Below are 18,793 nucleotides of genomic sequence, written 5' to 3' on the forward strand. Positions count from 1 at the left end.
TCCTCTAGCTACAAATACAAATTCGCTAGACGCTGTCCTCATAACGCCATGCTCCGGGGGAAAAAATTACTTTCCCGTCTTCAAAATCACAAGCAGCAAGAGTCAAGAAAGAAGCTCCCAGCGCCATTGCTCCAGCGCATGGAAAGCAGAGCTGCAGATGGCTCATCGCCAAATCGCTCAAGGTGATATCATCTCTGGGCATGCGCCATGCATATCCCACCCTTCATCTAAACACCCTTGATGGCAACGGTGCGCTCGCTGTTCAGCTTATCCGCATTTCGGTCATGGCTCTCCTTCTTGCAGTTCTCCAGGCCCTCACACTTGTGATCCTCGAGCATGCGATGACGACTGCAGTGCCTACCCTGGCAGAAGCCGCAGTCGCCGACAATGGGTTGCGCGCGGTCTTTGCAGTCCTTGAAGGAACAGCGGATCTTCTTCGGGGGCATGCCGCCGCGGAGTGGGAGTGCGAGGTGGAGAGTCGAGTTGGGGCCGATGGCGTAATCAGCCAAGGTGGTGTCGGATGAGGCGAGATGCTTGCCGGCGTGGACTATGCGCAGATCGGAGGGTGTGGAGAGGTTGGTTCGGAGGGCGAGGAGAGAGCGGAGAGTGCTTATAGATGTATTCGAAGGGATTGTAAGGGGGATTGCTGGTAAACAGTGTTAGCTATTTCTTGTGACTTGATGATGCAGCCGGTTCCGAGCCTCGGAACCATGGCGGGAACGACTCACTGTTGCTGCCGGAGACAGTCTTGACGAAGATCTGCATCGTCTCCTCCGACTCAGAGCTGGATGAGCTGATGCTGCTGATGCTTGACGAGCGGCGCATAGTGGCGGTTGCGGAAAGAGCTGTGGATGGGTGTAGTGCGGAGAGAGCGTGTGAGGCTGGTGATGATGATGATGGCGTGGTCGGCGAGTGGTGATGACGCTGCGGCGCGGCGAATTGACCGGCTAGATGACGGAGATAGTTGAGCAAGTAGAGAGCAAGTAGAGAGCAAGTAGAGAGCAAGGAAGGCGGAAAACCCAGGACTATATAAGCAGGAGAGAGTAGGGCGAGTGGTATGACTAAGAGTGAATTGCCTCCGGGAAGGTTCAACAGCAGTAGGTGGTAGGTGGTAAGTAATAGGTAGTAGGTAGTAGTGACAGATGAGGATCAAGTAGGTAAAGGTGACGCAGACCGCTTCTTAAGTAAAGCCCCCATGCTATCACTGGTGCCTTGGTCCGACCGATGGCACTGCGCTGCGCTGCGCTGCACACGACTCGAGCCGACATGCGTTCGCAGCGCGTCCTTTGCCTCCCCGATGCAGGGCGGCTGCCACTAGCCGAGCATCTTCCATGGTATTCCATATGCCTTGCATCAGCACAATTGTCAACCTTTGATTCTCCAAAACGCCGCATTCATCGCCGACCTTGCCTTTGCAACATCCAAGTCTTCTCACGTGCCCAAGACGGTCGTGCATATACTTCCACATCATCCCTCGCGCGACTTGCCTTTTGCATGTGACACGTATCGGCGACATGCCTCACCCACTCCTGTCTGGTACTTGTGATATGCAATCTAGATCGTGTCTCATGCAGCCTGCATACCAGCAACTCGCTTGTTGCCGCATTGAGGCGTCTAACACGTGGACGACAGTGTCTGGCATTCTGTTGTGTCGGATGAGGCGCATCGCTCGGCCTGCGCCAGTGTTTGCGATTCGTGGCGCGTGCATGACGGCTATGCGCCGTGTGAGGCTGTACGACTATCGTCATGAAACGCTGCAATGGTCATCCTTGGTGTTGAGCATTGGCTTGCCGCTGTCGACTGGACATACTTCATTGCGAGATATGCACACGGTCTAATGCTGCAAGTCGATGCAAGACGTGCCGTTGATCGTCTGGAGTCACGCTATCATATGCCCATCATATCGTCTGTGCGACAACCGCTTGGGTCCGTGTGCAATCGAACCTTGGTACTCGATTTGTACGCCTGCATGGTCAAACACCGTCCAAACATGGGCTTTCCCCGCACACACTTTATGTCCGTCCTGACACGTTGCCATTGCTTCTAGAAGCGTTTCACAATGTTCTGAATGGCTTTTGAGTTTGAACTGATGGCCTTTGTTAACTAGATATTGATACGCTCCTATCATACACCGCTTCCAACTCGAGTCTACAACATGCTCTTCGGGAAGTCCTTCATTGCCTGTCTCACACCCAAGTCACCCAAAATCTCTTCGGTACCTCCAAGAATAGCATCGAACTTATATGTGCGATGGAACTGCTCAATCACCCGGCCCATTCCACCTTGAGTAAGTCCGCGACCTCCGAAGATGTTGACGGCTTCATCTGCGATCTCGTGTGCGGAACGAGTGGCAAACGACTTGAGCAAACCGATAGGTCCACCGAGCAGCTTCGATTGTTGAGCGTAGGACATGTGCGTCATTTGGTAGGCGATAGATTCTAGCCACGCTTGATTGGCTTCGACGTGTGAGATCATCTTCGCAAGCCTGGGATAGTGTCAGTACGAGCAAGGTAATGTGGTGAGGTCACATCCGACGGATGCACCTGTAGAACAAGGAAACTATCTTTAGATGCAATACTCACTTCTGACGGATGGCGGGTTGTTCTATGAGCTTCTTGCCAAAGACAATTCGCTGATTGCACCACTTCAGGCACTCCTCCACAACAGTTCGCGATTGTCGGATAACGGCGCAGGCCATCATAAAGCGCTCGTGGCTAAACATGGGTATAACAAATCAGTGAAGGTTTCACATGCAGTTCGTACAGGGACACTTACTTGAAGTTGCTCATGATGACAACAAAGCCCTTGTGCTCTTCACCTAGAAGGTGATCTACCGGTACTTTTGCATCGTTGAACTCCACGTATGCAGTGCCTGCGGTTGTGGAGTAGCTTGTCTTGATCAACTTGGTCTCAACGGCCTCGTCGCGTTCAATTAGCAGGACAGAGAAGCCCTTGTCCGTCTTGCAGCCTGTGACGAAGTAGTCGCAGAACATTCCGTTGGTGATCCACTTCTTTGTGCCTCGTACAATGTAATGCTTGCCGTCTGGTGTCAATGTCGCAGTAGTTCTGATTCCAGCGACATCCGATCCAGCAAAAGCCTCGGTAATGGCTAGGCACATCTTCTTCTTACCAGTCAACACCTCGTTGACCACTCGCGTCTTCAGCTCAGATTCGGGCATCCACTGCAAGACGGCTGTCAAGCTGATGGTCATACCTGCCATGTTGCCGTCCTGAAATCCACGAGCGTTTGCGCGCACACCTTCCTGTGCCTGGATAAGATCATGGAGGTAGTCAAACTCCTCGCCCTTGACCACACCCATCAGGTTCTTGCCGTGAAGATGCTTTCCAGGCCCAAGGCGCATGGCTAGCATGTCGTTCTCGGCCATCTTATTGATCAACTCCTGGCTAATGTATGTACCATCCTTCTCCTTTTGTTGTGCCTCAGGGGTGACGTGTGTGTCGACGAACTTGCGCACCTCCTTCTGCAGTGCCCGGTGACTCTCCTTGAAGTACGGGCTCTTGAATTGTGGTCGCAACCACAACGGCTCTGCGTATGGTACTGGGCTCAGATCGCCAGGCTTTCCGACAATTACTTCTGACTTCTCACCCTCGATCGTGCCGATGCATAGCTCCTGGTACTTCTCCAAGACCTCCTGTCGGTGTAGGTTGTAGAATGCCGTCGTCGCATCTTGGCCAGCTACTTGTTCGAGCACGACGGAGCCGCCAGGGTGGGCATCGACGAAATCGCTGAGGTCGTAGACTTTGTGGTCGATGATGCACCAGAGGTCTTCGGGTGTGTTGTGCGAAGCGACCGACTCGCGTGTGAGCGTGGCGTGAGGCATGTTAATGGTAGGAGTAAAGGGATGCGACAGGCCGACGAGGAAGGAGCGATCTGATGCACAGCAAGAAGAGATTTAGGGGACTTTAGGATGAAAGGAGAACCGGCAACCAGCCCTTCACTACATTATGCGGGTCTCTAGACGTTTGGCCTCGGTCTACAAGATGAGCTAGCCGCCTCCGCGCAGCACTCCGTCTTGTGTGGAGCTGCTGCAGAGAACATCTGGGGAAGATGCCGAGGCACGAAGCGTAATCACGTCTCCAACACCGCCTATTGGTCATATGATACTAACGGCATCTCAGCGGCAACCACAATCTCTGCTTTCTTCAACTACAATGTTTTTGTTTCGATACTCGGAAGGCGATCTAGGAGTCTTCCTCGTAGATTCGAACGGAAGACTCCTGACTTTGGTAACTTAAACAACCCGCATTATGCATGTGTCGATGATCGCGATCACTCTACGTTCCGAGGTATTAAAACTGCAGTATTCTTCCAAGTGATTGTATCCTGTTCCTTGTTCGAACCCCTTACTTTTTCTTTTGCTGTCATACATAAAACAGAGAGTATTAATGCCGAGGGTGCTATGGTTCGAGGAAGTCATCAGTGGTGTGAAGCACAGCCGTTCTATGTTTAACGTCTTTTCTTTGCTTTGAATCAAATACCTCTGAAGCAGAAAGAGCTAGTGTGAAAGCAGGATTCAAGAACCTATATATCTCAGCTGAGTTCCGATGAAGACTGGAATCGCTATTGGCAAAGGTCCTCGCGGCAGCTATTACGCAATATCCAGGCCGACTAAGTTCCCTTCGGTAGACCTTCAAGGCGAATCACCCTATCTTTCGCAAAGGAAGGTCTCACGAGCTCCAAAAGATGTACCATACCTTTACAAGCCCGAAATCCATGTGCATGAGAACGGAGGGTGCCTGCCCGGGTAGCGCCAGAATTCACTGTCAAGATCCAGTGAGGAGCGGCAGCTCATATACCAAACGAGCCGGAATTCCTAATCGACAGAGTTACTCAGTCCTCACATGTAGCAACTACTCATCCGTCATTCCATACAACATTGTTCGATTAATAGGATAATCCCGGAAGATGTGTTGGGGAAAGCAAGTCAACCGTGTCGTGCCCCTCACTCTCATCTTTTCGAAGTGAAAAATGTTTGCCCCTCCACCCCTCCATTCTACATCCCACTGCAAACACCCCGCCATGCCCCTCGTTTGCCTCGATGATAGCTCTTTCCTTTCTGCCCCTCCATAAGTGCCGTAATCGACAATTTTGCTCAACTTGCCGAATATAGTAACCTCCCTCAACGCTACGCGGGTGAGTGTCGAACTTGGGCAATCTTTTCCAACTACGTGCACAAATGCTCTCCGAGGGTGAATTAAATTAGTTTTACACGCCAGTAAAGAAGCTCTCGCGTGCGCTGTCATCTCAATTAATCCTTATGTGCGTCAGGAAAGCACGCGTATTGCTACTCATATCATCGTAAGAGGTATCATATTTGGGTAGCTTTGAATCTATATCGCAGACAAAACAAATATGTTTACATGTCTATCTTAGCCCTTGAGCATCGTCTAAAACGTCTTCATCGAAGCTTGTAATCATACGCACAACCTCTACGGCTATTGTACGCCATATCACCCCTCGAGCTTCGCCAACGCCTTCCTGAGCTCATCCTCTCTCTTCCCCAACACTGGTAGACCTCTGTCCACACAAGCCCTTTGGAGCTCCTCCTTGCCAAGAGCTGCCCATCCACCATCTCTCTCAATCAACTTATCGTCAATTTTCAAGTACTCCAACTTCTTCCTAACATTGCGTTGTAAGAGAAACTTGGGTGCCGTCAAAGGCAGCCAGTCAAATATCGCAGGGTAGCAATCGAGTTGTGCGGCGGTAAGTGACAGTTCAAAGAGCGTCATCTCGTTCCATTTCTTCGTGGTCACTGGCATGATCTGTCCACTCTTTGGTAGGGAAATGGATGGCGCGGCTGAAGTCGCAGTGCCAATGGGTGGACGGTCCCTACTCATCAATCGCATGGCATCTAGGGCGATCCTTCTCAACCGATCTTGCCGCTTATCCTCGAGTTTCCGTAATGAACGCTGAACTTGCTGCGGTATCCTGCACGCCTCTGGAATTACGGGCGTAATGTACATGACAACAAGTGGTAACCACTCTCCAAGTAACAAGACCAAGAGGCCGAATACCGGTAACCTCAACGCGTCTGACCTGCTTCTTCGCACAATCTGCCATTCCGCTCTTGTCAGAACCTCGCTCGTGCTTTTGTTGGGTATTTGAGCAGCCTTTTCGCGCAGTGTCTTGGCGAGTTTCAATGTTTGCCGGACGTGTGAGATGCCCGTTTTGTAAAAGGTAAGGTATGCGCGACCGGCGCGATATAACCATTTGACAACGTTTACGTCTGGGTTTCGTGCAGGAACAGATATCTCGGGGGCGTAGGTGAAAAGTGGTGGGTTTAGCTTCTCCTTCGCTCGCAGGGTCGGGACGGTTGTGGCCTTCGAGGTGGATATCTGCGCGGGAACGAGGGGGGGTGATTGAGGTTTTCTTGTAGAAGGCGAGGAAGTTGGCTTTGTAGGTACGTTCGTTTTGGTTGTTTTGACAGGAGGTGGTGGCATGGTTCCGCTGTATCCTGTCTTCTTCGCCGGCGTTGCTGCGGATGAGGCATGTCGCCTCGTTTGTTCCTCCCACCAATATGCCTGCGTTCCCCTTCTTATCGTATTCCGGGACCCATCATGCCATATCTGACAGCTCAGTGCCGGCGTCGTGGCCCGGATGTGGATGCTGCGGTGGCATTGAAGGTTTGCGAAGACACTGTGCGATCGCACCGGTATAGTAAACGTAGAAAACATCGGCCGTGATTTCATTATCATGAGGATAGCATGTGCGCGCTGGCAATTGAGCGATAGAGCCGTGGAATAAATGTTGGCTGACGGCTGCTTCTGATGGTGACGTTTCTCATTCGCATGTTCAAGAAAAAACTGGGTCCGAATGATCCCTGTCCGCGGTGCCACGGACGGAACACGATGTCATCACACCTCGTGTCTGCGCTAACTCGACTTGGTTGACTAATGACTGTTATAACAGATGCGTGATTTAGGCTTGGTTTGAGTTGTGCAGCTTAATCTTAGTATCTGGAGATATTCTCGTCTATGCTATAATAGACGCTACACTCACCTCGTTAAACCCACCCCTTGGGCATTGCTCGTGTTAATATATACAAGAATGCGAAAGCGTTGCAAAGCGCCAATCTGCCTCTAAGAACTTGAAAGAAACCCCAAGTACAAATGCGTGGCATGATTTTGTGCGCCCATTAACACCTCGCAGAACGCTAAGTCAGATCAGATAAAAACAGGAAGCCACTATACACTGGAACCAAGGAAATTCGTAGAAGATACAGGGACCTGGCCGTTACAGGCCAGAAAATATGAACGTGAGTGGAGCAAAACCACAGATGGAGGGGGACAATAGAGGTAGGGCCTCATCCAGAGTTTACAGCGCATGTTGGTCCAGGAGCTAAGTCGTCGCCAGGAAGTGTATAAGTCGCGTGGGTCATGGTGGAGTCGCCAGGAAATTGTCGCATGGGTATTCCATAATGTTGCTGCGCGGAATGAGAGTGCGAGGGCCTTCGGGATTCACCATTCGGGGCCAGGTGAAGAGCATTGGGTCCACCGGTTTACTGTGTTTTCGATGAGCTGGTTCGTGGGAGGTACAAGGCTATTTTTTCAGGGAGACTTAGGTGCATGGCGCAGTCGAGTTTGGTTGGTTGGGATATACAACATGTCGATACATGTACGGATGGAGTGGCATACATGATATAGGTTATTGTAGTAATGTCGGGTTTATCTGGTGGTAACCTTCGAGACAGTCGTGCTTGATATCTAGGATTCTGGCTGTACGGGGATGGGGTTCAGCGTTGATATTGAGCAAGCTGGGCCATGATTTCAGACATGTCTGGTGCGGAGCCAGCCTGGGTAGGTGTCTGCACTGGCGGAGCGACGACCTGGCTCTGGTTTGCGAAGAGAGAAGCAAGTGCAGGGAACTGGTTGCTCAGCTGCGCAAGATGTGGCTGAGCCGGGCCATTGAAACTGGGGGTTTGAACAGGACTGGGCACCTGAGCAAGGAGGCGTGCAAGATCAGCATTCAAGCCTTGGTTCGGTGCGGGTTGCGCGTTTTGCGGTATGTTGTTGCCGGACATTGCACCGAGCAGCTGCGACAAGCTAGCACCGTCCAGGGAGGCTATGAGATTGGAAATATTAGGCTGAGTGGTCGGCAGAGATGGGAAAGGGTTGCTCGGCTGAGGGAAGTGCGGTGGCAGAGTCTGACCGAAACCGTACGAGGATGATGGCGGCAGGACCGGGCGCGACTGGCTTTGTTTGGCATTGTTGACGAGAAGACCAGCCGTCGTAGGGTCAAGATCGGCATATTCTGGGAACACGAGTCAGTAGTCACTCATATAAAGTATGGACAATCATACCGTTGAACTGGACATTATTGGCACCGCCACGTCGGTCGAAAATCTGGACGCTGACCTTACCCTTGGTCAGGCCAGTAGTATCGAGCCTTACAATAGCTAGAACTCCCTCGAGGATTTGTCTTCGAACTACAGCTGGTTCAGGGAATCGACCACTCAATATCAGAACATTACTACGTAGGTTTTGTGAGCGGAAAGTATCCTCGACGTAGCGAATAAAGTCACTATAACAGTGTTAGCAACATTTCATCAAGCGGGCGATATTCGACTTGAACCTACCGAGGAAGTCCCTCGTTGAGCACGAGAATCTGGATGTCAGGTACCTCATGGGGTAAGCGACGTCGAAGGTCCAATCCGTCTTCTGTATAGTCACGACGTGGAGACGGACTTCTGTGCCTGCGTGGTGGTGTTCTGGACCGGCTACGATATCGCGCATCGAACCTGTCGCGGCTCCTATCTCGTGATCGGATGCCCCGAGGCGGAGCCCGTGGCGAAGGCGATCGCATGGGTCGGTAATCATCCCGATCGCGAAAGCGTCGATCCCTCGGCGACATGGAGTTTGGATGCCCTACATAGCGATTATCCCTGGGCGCCTGTCCCGTCCCACCCCTAGTATAATCTGGGGAACGCGAGCGTCGACGCGGTGTCGGATTCGGTGGTTCTATCTTTTTCGTGTTCCGCTGAGGCTTGGAGATTTCAAGGTCTGTTATCGTTAGTCGATCGTCCAACAGTGGCTTAGAGATGTGGCTTGACATACGCATCTTCCTGCCGCGCACTGCCTGCCCTTGTTCGGCATCCAGGGCTCTGCGACATGATTCCGAGTCCAGGAACTGGACAAAACCGTACGCCTGCTTGATTGATATCTGGGCGAGCCTGCCGTGGCGGTAGAAACGATGAAAGATGTCGCGCTTGGTGACTTTTTCAGTGGGGAGGTTTCCTAAGAAAAGGTTAGGCGCATCCTTCGTGCCAAAACAGTCTCATCTCACCAATGAAAAGACGCGAGCCCATGGGAAATTGGTCCCATTGCCCCTCTGTTACAAACTTCCTCTCCTGATCCAGGAATTCCTCGTATCTTCTATTCACCTCGGGCGGCCACCTCTGGTCTTCATCGTCAGGCGTTTCGCTACGTTCACCCGGCTGCTGCTGAGCATGGCCGGAGGTTGTCGAGACGTCGTGATTCTGCATATTCACCGACTGAAGAGAGGCATGTCCTCTCTGCTGGGCATTGGGTGCTTGCTGACTCTGTGGATGATAGGATCTGATATCATCGTTTGGGTTATAGTTGGGGTGTGTAGCGGGCTTATCTTGGGTAGGTGGTCTCGCAGGGAGGTTGGTGGTCGACTGCAACGACGAGGCATGATGTTGAGTCTGCGGCGACTGGGTGGACATTTGTGCAGAAGCATATTGAGTCGAGGGCGCATTGTTCGCAGCAGGTGTCAGAGAATCCAACAGGGCTTGTACGTCAACATTGGAGCCAGTATGCGCTTCAGTCTGGTAGTGAGCGCCTTGGGCAGACTGGGTGGGCGCTTGCTGTGCAGCATAGGCATTGTCATGGAAGTATGGGTACGCAGAATGAAGACCTTGACCAGACGCCTGCGGCGCGTCACTAGCCGAAGCAGCGCGCGACTGATGCTGTGAGGTGAAATTCTGCATTGAAGAGGTATCGTGCGGCTGCGTACCCATGCTGCCACCAAAACCAGTCGACTGAGAGAAAGCCCCCAGCGCGTCATGTCCTCCACCCTGTGCGCCTATATTCTGGAAATTGGCCGTCGAGGATTGATCGGCGAAGTAGGGCGTAGACGTGGTCGCGTTCGCGGCGGAGCTGTGCGCTTGCTGGAGGAAATGGGAAGCGGAAGGAGCTGCAGAGTCGGTGTTGCTGTGTGAGACATGATCATAGTTCGCATCCATGTGCTCTACAAGGATGGGAATGTTGGCGGGCGACGGGACGTTTTGCGGACGCGGGCTCTCCGGCGTCAGCGACTGGTGCCGTACGTGCTCAGCTTCTTGCGGTGGACTGGAGTTGGGTCTCATGTAGACTGCGGAGCCAGAGCGCAAAGCTGGCAGACAAGGCGTAGGTAAAAGGGGAGTCAACTCAAAGCATCTACGGAACGCACCGTCGCGACAAGGGCTGGAGAGCTGCAGCAGATTGAGCACTAGAAGACGAAGGAGAAGAAGAAGAAGCCGATAGCGGGGCTGGCTAGGTGCTATATGATGGTCGACGTTAGATGGATGGGATGGCAGACGCGCGAAAGCCCACAGGCACGGAAGCGAGAAGCGGGTCCCGTAAAAGTGGCAAGAGATGTTGGTGCAGTCAGGCAAGGTGCAAGAGGGAATGTGGTGCAGCAGATGTTGGGGACACGGCGCCGTGTCGACTCCGAGGAGAGCCTGGAATCTCCATCTTCTCTGCTGAAGCTTCGCACACGTGATGTGTTTTAGTGCTCTTCTAGCGTCCGTTCCTGTGCTTAAAATGGTCATTCTGACCCTAGCTTGTGCACATGCGGTTGCTAACATGATTTCATCTTGACAAAGTCCAACGCAAGCAATTTGCGCGTCCGGTGATGCTGCCTCGACCTCTTATTTTCCATTCGCTCGTCTCGTTTCAGTCTCGACGAAACGCCAGCAGTGCCACTGGCGACGAGCTCCAGGCTGCGCGAGCCTGGCTCGCGAAGCTTCATGCAGAGACGATCCCGCTCAAGAGCATAGGCGAACTGAGCTTCAGCAGATCATCAGGCCCAGGCGGCCAGAACGTGAACAAGTATGCCACACGACTAATTTTTTTTCCAACGTCGCGCTATACTAAAAATGTGCACAAAGAGTCAATTCGAAAGCTACTTTAAAGGTGCCTCTGCACGCCCTGCTGCACCATGTCCCTGCAGCTTTGCATAGCGAGATTAGACGTTCCCGCTACGTAGCTGCTAGGTCAAATACTATAATAGTCCAGGCCGACGACAGTCGAAAGCAGAGTGACAATGCTCAAAGTTGCTACAAGCGCTTATACGAAGCCATTGCCCAGGCCGGACAAGATGCTGTGCCCGCCGAGACGCCGGCAGCACAGGTGCTGCGTGTCCGGGATTTGTATGTTCTCGTCCATTCCGACAACCCTAGCGACGGCCCGAAAGCTGATAACGCGCCAGACAAAAGTCCGATAACGAGCGCCGCATCAAGAGCAAGAAGCAGCAGAGCGCTAAGAAGACGTCGCGGCGAGGCCGGGGTGATGAGTGAAGCGGTCTGCGGGGAAGCGGCCTGCCACAGCATCATTGATCAGCTTGACGCGCAGGTGACGTGGTTCCACCGTTCAATCGTAGTACATCTCACGATAGTGCGAGTGTGGCCGTAGCGGTGTAGCTTATAGCCTTCGACCCGATAAGAGATAGGAAGAATACTTCATGCAGGGACTGCTCGGTACAATTGTCTGCTGACCAAGGTCTCTTGATCCTTCACGTTTCCATCGCCGGTGACAATTTCTGGAGCGCTTCGTTTGCAGGCCAGTACTTGATGCCTGTCTGAGCCAACAACTCCGAATCGTCTTTCTTTCCTTGCTGCCGCAACAATTCGGCCAATCTAGCAGCCTTATCGCCTTCACCGTCTTCCATTGCCCGTACGTACTTGCGTAGTGCTGCTCGCGATGCCTTCTGCAATGACGAGTCGCTATCCGCAAGTAGCCGGTGCAGAGATAACAGCCGTCGAACAGCGACTTCGGAAACCTTGACAGTCTCATTGGGATGTTGCTGAATGGTAGAGCTTATCATGTCCAGGGCCTTGCTTAATGCAAGGGCAATCTCTGAATCAGCAGGATCACAGCCAAACAGCTGCATGTGGAAGCTGCAGATGGCGGTCTCTACAGCATGTGGAGAGTTATCTTGCAGGTAATCTAACACGTGCTGCAAGATGCGTGGTATGCAGGCTAGCTGACTAAACTCGGCAAACATGTCGAAGAATTTCTCCGCGAGTTTGGCTTTGCCCTGGAACTGCTTCATGGCGGAATCGAAGACTGCCAGCGGAATGGCACCAGTGAGTACTGGCGCAGACGCCAAGTTCTGCAGAGCCACCTCATCCACACCATCATCCTGCTTCAAGCTGGGGTTCACATCCTCCGCGGTCACTACCGGGAGTGCAATCATGTCTTCGTCCCCGTCCTCATCGGTGCCCGGCTTCTTGGTGCGATCAATGTCTAGACCGAGAATCTTCCTCCGACCAGCAATCTTGCCAACGTAAATGGTCTCCAGCTTTGCATATTGCAGCCACATGACTTCGGAGTTCTTGCAGAAGCGCAACCCTCGCTGCATATAGCTTCGCGCATTCGTAATGTCCGCCTGTGTATCCATGAAATAATTCGCCGCGAGGATCCATACGTCAGGCTTGGTGGGGTGGAGTCGAGCGACAGAGGTGAAGATGTCGTTCAGCCTCTTGTATGCCTTATCCTTGCGCGCAAAGTCGATATACTGCATCCACAGTACCAAGTCGCCCGAGAATTTGCGCGTTGCCCGGTTGTAGAGAAGGTAGATTGTTCGTTGACCAGAGCCCTTGTACCGTACCCCGAGTCGCTTTACTCGTTTGCGGCGAAGTGCGTCGACATTTTTCTCGAATTCGATGTATCGCATGTAATCTTCAGGGTGTGAGCCTCTGGCATTGATAATGTGTTCAAAATCCGAGCGCTTCTTCGCTATGGAGCTGATCTCTTCCTATAGGCCGTTAGAGATGATGGCGTTGCGCGAATGTGCGTGTAGCTTACTCGCGTGAAGATTTTCTTGCGCTCAAGCTCGTTCAGCTCCGTCGCCGACTGCTCGAGGTAGAAACGCGCCTTGTCACTTGGTCCGGCCATGTTTGCGCGCGTGAGGTGCTGCTGGTAAAAGGTTGAGATCAGAAAAGTTGACCGTCGCTCTAGAAAAAAGTTAGGCTAAAGTTGCTCCCGCGGATAGCGCCTTGGCCTACGGACCTCGGAAGCGCGAACCCTGGCCATACGAACTTCAGGAGACTCGCGTGCTGGAGGACTGCAAATCATCAATTCACGACGCTCTTTTGCTTCCTTTTCCCTCCCCAATGCTCGACGGCCGCTGAGAGGCTATCTGAATCTTGTACAATGGTCAAAGACAAGGACGGTGACACTGTCGCTACGGTACGCGCGGGAGATATCACCCCCGAGAGCTCCGCATGCTCACAAGACGTAGTTCAATGGAAAATGGATATCATATTCGCATACCGCTATGGCCTATTGTATGTTCTTGTATCATCTGGGTAATTCATCGTACTGATAACAAGTGCAGGTGCCTTCGTCGGAGCCCTCGTAGTCGGAATGTACGCACATCACTCTCTACTACCCCACGACGCGACTGAACACCCGCAGATGGTTACATTACCACAAGATCGTACAGAATGAGTTCTACGTTGGTTCTCTCCTTCATATTGGGCTCGAGCTTTACCAATAACATACCCAGGGCTACCCAGATGAATGGTTCCCATCCGTGTCCGCGACTATTGGCGACCGCTACCCAGAGCGTTCGGTTTTTATGCTCTTCATCGCTCTTACATCTGGTATGGAACAAAAGACAGCCTGTGGAGAGCCATACTAAGCTGTCTAGGCCCCCGGTTTGCATTGGTCGGCCTTTGGTACATCTTGACCCGCCGACCTAACTCGTCCCTCCCCAAGTTCATCGCTGGCGTTGGCATCTTTCGGACCTTGACTTGCGGAGGATGGACATATGTGACCTCTACCGACGACCACGACTGGCACGATATCTTTATGATTTCATATCTTGTCGCAACGCTACCTTGGACCCTAGGCTGTGTTGCTCTCAGCCCTAAGAACCCCACTGCCCTCAAGTACCGAAAAGTCCTCGCTGGCAGCTTTTTTGGAACTCTTGTGCCATTGATATACTTCTTTATCCAACACAAGGTGCATCGTGTTGCCGGAGGTACGTCATCCCGTTGTCCTGTCTTATCCTTGCTGACACATTTGTAGCCTACACCATCTATGCTTTCTTCGAATGGGCACTGGTTCTGCTCGATGTAGGCTTCGATGCCGTCACGATGATCGAATTCCAACACTTGGAGGTTGTTATTAAGGATGTTCGAGGTGTTTCTCGCCTGTACGTTCCTCGTCTTCCAATATAGATAGACACTCATCACGAATCTATACTTCTTACGATCACCTTCTGATGATACGTCTCTTGTAGTGCGGGCTCCAAATCGACATCAGACAGCATCCAAGAGTAAGTCATCACTCGCTTTCGATAATTGGCACGTCACTGACTCGTGTAGAAAAAACAAGGAGATGAGCGCAACGTTCTCGGGTGCCTTTTCCTGGTTTGGACTCATTTATGCTGCAGCCGACGTATACAATGGAGTAAGCAGTGTCGCAAAATGCTAGTAGACGCGACTGACTGGTTTCTAGTTTGTCTTCTGGTCCATGTTGACTTCACTCGGCGTCTGCGTCTGGTGTATGTCCAACTCCCCCTTCACGATCGTAGTACCCTTGTTGATCATCTACAGACTTCCCTCTTTGGCACATGGGCATCTCTGGCTACGAAGCCTTGGTCATGTGTACCATCTCCCCCTTCTTCCTTGGCATCAAGCCCCTCCGCTACCTTGCCACTCGCTACGTCTGGTTTTTTCATTTGCTCTCCCTCTCTGGACTTCTCGCGTTTCTCGCAGAGACGCCTGTCAATCGACTCTTTGCTGTTGGTTTCGGACTCTCAATGTCATGCCTCGCATGGTCTGCTACCTTCTTCGCTGAACGGTCCCAACCACATCGCCTCGAAGCACGCATTTCTGCCTTTGCCATTGGTTTGATAGCCTCTAGCATCGCGAAGTTTGCCTTTTGGACGAACAACCCGATCTGGCCAATCATGCACGAGGCAAATGGCGGGTGGAACAAGACTGGTCTCGTAGTTGCTTTCATCTCGATGCTTATATCGACCAGATCCACCGCCAGCTCTGGTGCTGATGTGCCAGCTCAGGGTCCTACCAAAGGGTCATCTGTTTTTGCGAGCTTTGGTTTGGCGGGTGTCATGTTCGCTATGCACTCGCTGCTTTCCGATTCGAGCACGATGATCTCCTGGGTATGGGAAGGCTACCCCGTTCGGGGTCCCCTGGCAGTTCCCCATGGCACCTTGGTTTTGTTCGCCATGGGATTGGGTCTTACAGTCGGATTATTCGCGCCAAACTTTTCAAGATCATGGGCCTTCTACGGCATAGGCTCGATCGGTGCTGCCGTACTGACTACCACTAGCCACTGGTCTGGTTTCTATGGAGCTCTCGTTCTTGCTATGTACACCATGGCAGCAGCACCTATCCTCATTGCTCACGCGGCGCGCCACTCACCAGGCCGAACTTTCGGTCTTGGATTCTTGGTCTATAACTTCATGGTTCTCTTCCATGTCTGGGTAGTAGCATATGCCTTCGTCCCTGGTGGTCCCCTTGTTCGCGAACATACAGACTGGGTCATGACAGCCATGATGCTTCAAATCGGTGCTGGTGTCTTCAGCGTCTCAGCTCAACCGCCTGCACTCAAAAGCTACAAGGGCAAAGCCGTCATCACCGCGGCCGCTGGTAGACAACGGTCCTACTATCTGTATGTCCTTGGTGCTCTGGAGTTGATTGCCATTGCCACGGCCTACCTACGCTTCCCATCATATGACTACACGCCCTACCACCCAGAAACCAAGTCCATTACAGCCGGTATTTGGACTATCCACTTCTCTCTCGACAACGACATGTGGTCTTCCGAGTACCGCATGCGTGACTTGATCAAGGAAATGGAAGTCGACGTCATCGGTCTCCTAGAAAGTGATCTCCAACGCATCATCATGGGCAATCGCGATACAACGCAATTCCTCGCCGAGGACCTAGGCATGTACGTCGACTTCGGTCCCGGCCCGAACAAGCACACATGGGGCTCAGCGCTTCTCTCCAAGTTCCCCATTGTAAACTCGACACACCACCTCCTTCCGTCGCCCGTCGGCGAACTCGCCCCCGCCATCGAAGCGACAATCGACGCCTACGGCGAGATGATCGACATCTTCGTCTTCCATTCGGGCCAGGAAGAGGACCCCGAGGATCGCCGCTTACAGTCAGAATACCTAGCTGAACGCATGAAAGCCACGCCTCGTCCTGCCATCCTCCTCTCGTACCTGGTCATTAAACCGGGCGAGGGCAACTACAACACTTATGTGGGCGAGAAGAGCGGTATGAAGGACATTGATGCGTCGGACTGGGATAGGTGGTGCGAGTACATTCTCTTCAAAGGCTTGAGGAGGAGTGGGTATGCGCGTGTTTCTAGACACACCATTACGGATACCGAGTTACAGGTAAGTCATTCACTCTCCATGCTCTTGTATCCCGCTCAACATTGGGTACTAATCATATTGATGCAGGTTGGCAAGTTCGTCGTTGGCGAGCCGGAGAACGGAGATGAGCTTGTGCATGAATCGCAGGTCCCTGCTGGCTTGAGGTTCCCGGATCTGTTCAAGGGACAGGGTGTCAGGGGGCATAGGTATCATGTCTTCAACGAGCCTAGATACTATGCCTGAGTTTTGAAGCGTGGATTGAAGAAGATGTGAAGAGTTGAGCAGGAAGTCTATTGAGTAGACTGAGAGTGTATGATATAGTGCGAGCAGGAGAATATAGCTGCAGTGTTGTTTCATCGTCGATGTCAATTCTTGGATACTACTTGTTGTCCACTACTGATACAACGCTTCATGTGCTGTTGCCCAGGAACACAGATGGCTCTACAAGAGCCGTAGCAGGACGCCCATACCCATGCATGCAGTGCGTGAGTCTTTCCCACGCCCATTTCGTGAAACCCCAAATGCCGAAACCAGACTTTTCGATCATTCCTTCATCCCTTTCATGATCGTCATCATCTCCCCCAATGGTAACCTCCCCAGAAGCTGTTAACTCTCCCTCTCGTTGTGAAACGAACGAATGCACTCCTTATAACATGTGGCACGCTCATTTCGCAACGGCAGCACTCAGGACCTGTGTCCTGAAGAAGCCTCCCTTTGTCCTCTCGATGACTTGTTGGTAGACAGACTGTGGTGGGTGGTTCATGACGACTGTGCCAGCCTGGTAATCAATCTTTGCGTCTACGCGAGTGTCCCGGATGAGGTTGACGATCCACTTCTCACCCTCGTCTTGTGAAAGACCAAGACGGGTTGAAAGATCCCTGATCGTGCGTTAGTTTGCAACTTCAGGTGCACAGAAATTAGCAATTACTCACTTGATGTCGATCCTCTGGTGGATCTTGCAGTAACTCTCCGAGATGAGATGTCTCGCCGCATCCACAAACTGTTCCGCCGCACCCAATAAGAAGAAATCGTTCTTCAGAATCTCCTCAGTCTCGCTGAGCTTCTTCTGCGCCTCCTCAAAGTCAAAGTCAATGTAAAGCGCCTTGATGAAGTCGGTGACGGGGTCACTGTATTCATAGCCCTCTTGTCGTACAATTCTGATCAAATCCTTGAGCTGCTTCTGGTACTGGTTCGAGTTCCTGCCACGGTTGCGGCCGGTGATGACGGCAGCAGAGAGGTAGCGCAGGATCCACGGGCAGTTTGTCTGGATGGTGTTGATGTATGCGGGGGAGAAGAACATGTCGGTGAGGGTTTCGCGCGAGGCTTCGTGGTTGAAGAGGGGGAAGAGCGACCAGTGGATCAACCAGGTGCGGTGCTGGAGCTGTGCGAGAGGGTTGTTGAAGAGGCGTGTGTCGATAATCTCCTTGAGTTTGTTAATCTCCTCCATGGCCGAGTCCCAGTTTACAGAGAGGATCTCGCAGGCGAGCTTTCCCCAGGTGGCTTCGCGCTCCTTGTCGCCGTCTGTGGTCTGTAGTCACAGTCGAGTTAGTAAGCCATGCAAATACAAGCCCACGTCTCGCAAAACGTACCAAGACCCTGAATCGGTAGAGCAGCTCAGCGGCATGCGGGTATACACCACACGAGTACTGGAACTGACCAAACTCCAACAACTGGTTGACCATGTCCATCTCAACACCATGGCTCTCTTTCAGGTATGCCAAGTTTTGCTGCTTGTCACTCCTCAGGTTTGTGACGACGTTCTCGTCGTCGAGCAGGCCGCTGATCTTGCTCGTCGCCTCCTCGAGCTGGTCGCGCTTCTTCAGGACTTCCTCGCGCTTGGTCTTGAACTCATCCGACATGTCGTCGAGGCCGTGGACTTCCTGGTGCAGTTGTCCGACAAAGTCCGTCATGTTGGTGGGCTTGAGGAGTTCGAGCAGGAGCTTCTTCTGCTCGACGGTCTGTTCGGCTTCTTCATCGCTAGAGAAGTTGAGGAGCGGGTAGACGAGATGACGGTCGAGGTTGGGCATAAGCTTGGGGAGGAGCGAGTATTGTTCGGCCACGTTGGCGCCGTTTGCCGCTGAGTCCGCCATGTTGGGTGGTTGTCGCAGGTGTGTCGGTGCAACGTGGTGGGTGAGGTGGGTGGAGCGGACGAGGCGCGAAATTCGTTATGTCGGCCGTGGCGGGGTGCAA

The 18,793-nt window shown here is 52.5% G+C and overlaps 8 protein-coding genes across 8 annotated transcripts; 2 read left to right on the top strand and 6 right to left on the bottom strand.

The window, feature by feature from the left end:
* Nucleotides 1-227: 227 nt before the first annotated feature.
* Nucleotides 228-825, bottom strand: ALTATR162_LOCUS2123 (uncharacterized protein; the record flags this gene model as incomplete). The annotated part of the gene is made up of 2 exons (XM_043309725.1): nucleotides 228-646; nucleotides 729-825. The coding sequence occupies 2 exons, from the start codon at nucleotides 823-825 to the stop codon at nucleotides 228-230; spliced, it is 516 nt and encodes a 171-aa protein (XP_043165660.1).
* A 1,323-nt stretch (nucleotides 826-2,148) lies between these two features.
* ALTATR162_LOCUS2124 (uncharacterized protein) lies at nucleotides 2,149-3,842 on the bottom strand (the record flags this gene model as incomplete). Its single annotated transcript, XM_043309726.1, has 3 exons — nucleotides 2,149-2,485; nucleotides 2,583-2,714; nucleotides 2,776-3,842. 3 exons carry the CDS (start codon nucleotides 3,840-3,842, stop codon nucleotides 2,149-2,151), a joined length of 1,536 nt encoding a protein of 511 aa, XP_043165661.1.
* A 1,630-nt stretch (nucleotides 3,843-5,472) lies between these two features.
* ALTATR162_LOCUS2125 (uncharacterized protein) lies at nucleotides 5,473-6,462 on the bottom strand (the record flags this gene model as incomplete). The annotated part of the gene is made up of 1 exon (XM_043309727.1): nucleotides 5,473-6,462. The coding sequence occupies one exon, from the start codon at nucleotides 6,460-6,462 to the stop codon at nucleotides 5,473-5,475; it is 990 nt and encodes a 329-aa protein (XP_043165662.1).
* A 1,292-nt stretch (nucleotides 6,463-7,754) lies between these two features.
* ALTATR162_LOCUS2126 (uncharacterized protein) lies at nucleotides 7,755-10,349 on the bottom strand (the record flags this gene model as incomplete). The annotated part of the gene is made up of 5 exons (XM_043309728.1): nucleotides 7,755-8,272; nucleotides 8,322-8,542; nucleotides 8,598-9,021; nucleotides 9,076-9,255; nucleotides 9,305-10,349. The coding sequence occupies 5 exons, from the start codon at nucleotides 10,347-10,349 to the stop codon at nucleotides 7,755-7,757; spliced, it is 2,388 nt and encodes a 795-aa protein (XP_043165663.1).
* Nucleotides 10,350-10,876: 527 nt separating this feature from the next.
* ALTATR162_LOCUS2127 (uncharacterized protein) lies at nucleotides 10,877-11,540 on the top strand (the record flags this gene model as incomplete). The annotated part of the gene is made up of 3 exons (XM_043309729.1): nucleotides 10,877-11,073; nucleotides 11,133-11,393; nucleotides 11,453-11,540. The coding sequence occupies 3 exons, from the start codon at nucleotides 10,877-10,879 to the stop codon at nucleotides 11,538-11,540; spliced, it is 546 nt and encodes a 181-aa protein (XP_043165664.1).
* Nucleotides 11,541-11,755: 215 nt separating this feature from the next.
* Nucleotides 11,756-13,140, bottom strand: ALTATR162_LOCUS2128 (uncharacterized protein; the record flags this gene model as incomplete). The annotated part of the gene is made up of 2 exons (XM_043309730.1): nucleotides 11,756-13,000; nucleotides 13,051-13,140. 2 exons carry the CDS (start codon nucleotides 13,138-13,140, stop codon nucleotides 11,756-11,758), a joined length of 1,335 nt encoding a protein of 444 aa, XP_043165665.1.
* A 258-nt stretch (nucleotides 13,141-13,398) lies between these two features.
* On the top strand, nucleotides 13,399-16,846 carry ALTATR162_LOCUS2129 (uncharacterized protein; the record flags this gene model as incomplete). Its single annotated transcript, XM_043309731.1, has 12 exons — nucleotides 13,399-13,434; nucleotides 13,487-13,532; nucleotides 13,583-13,613; nucleotides 13,663-13,702; nucleotides 13,754-13,850; nucleotides 13,898-14,230; nucleotides 14,278-14,404; nucleotides 14,492-14,527; nucleotides 14,577-14,661; nucleotides 14,710-14,755; nucleotides 14,808-16,624; nucleotides 16,691-16,846. The coding sequence occupies 12 exons, from the start codon at nucleotides 13,399-13,401 to the stop codon at nucleotides 16,844-16,846; spliced, it is 2,850 nt and encodes a 949-aa protein (XP_043165666.1).
* A 421-nt stretch (nucleotides 16,847-17,267) lies between these two features.
* ALTATR162_LOCUS2130 (uncharacterized protein) lies at nucleotides 17,268-18,693 on the bottom strand (the record flags this gene model as incomplete). The annotated part of the gene is made up of 3 exons (XM_043309732.1): nucleotides 17,268-17,481; nucleotides 17,536-18,131; nucleotides 18,193-18,693. The coding sequence occupies 3 exons, from the start codon at nucleotides 18,691-18,693 to the stop codon at nucleotides 17,268-17,270; spliced, it is 1,311 nt and encodes a 436-aa protein (XP_043165667.1).
* Nucleotides 18,694-18,793: the final 100 nt, after the last annotated feature.

This window comes from Alternaria atra, assembly GCF_907166805.1.
Source record: "Alternaria atra isolate CS162 genome assembly, contig: 21, whole genome shotgun sequence".
Classification (NCBI taxonomy): domain Eukaryota; kingdom Fungi; phylum Ascomycota; class Dothideomycetes; order Pleosporales; family Pleosporaceae; genus Alternaria; species Alternaria atra.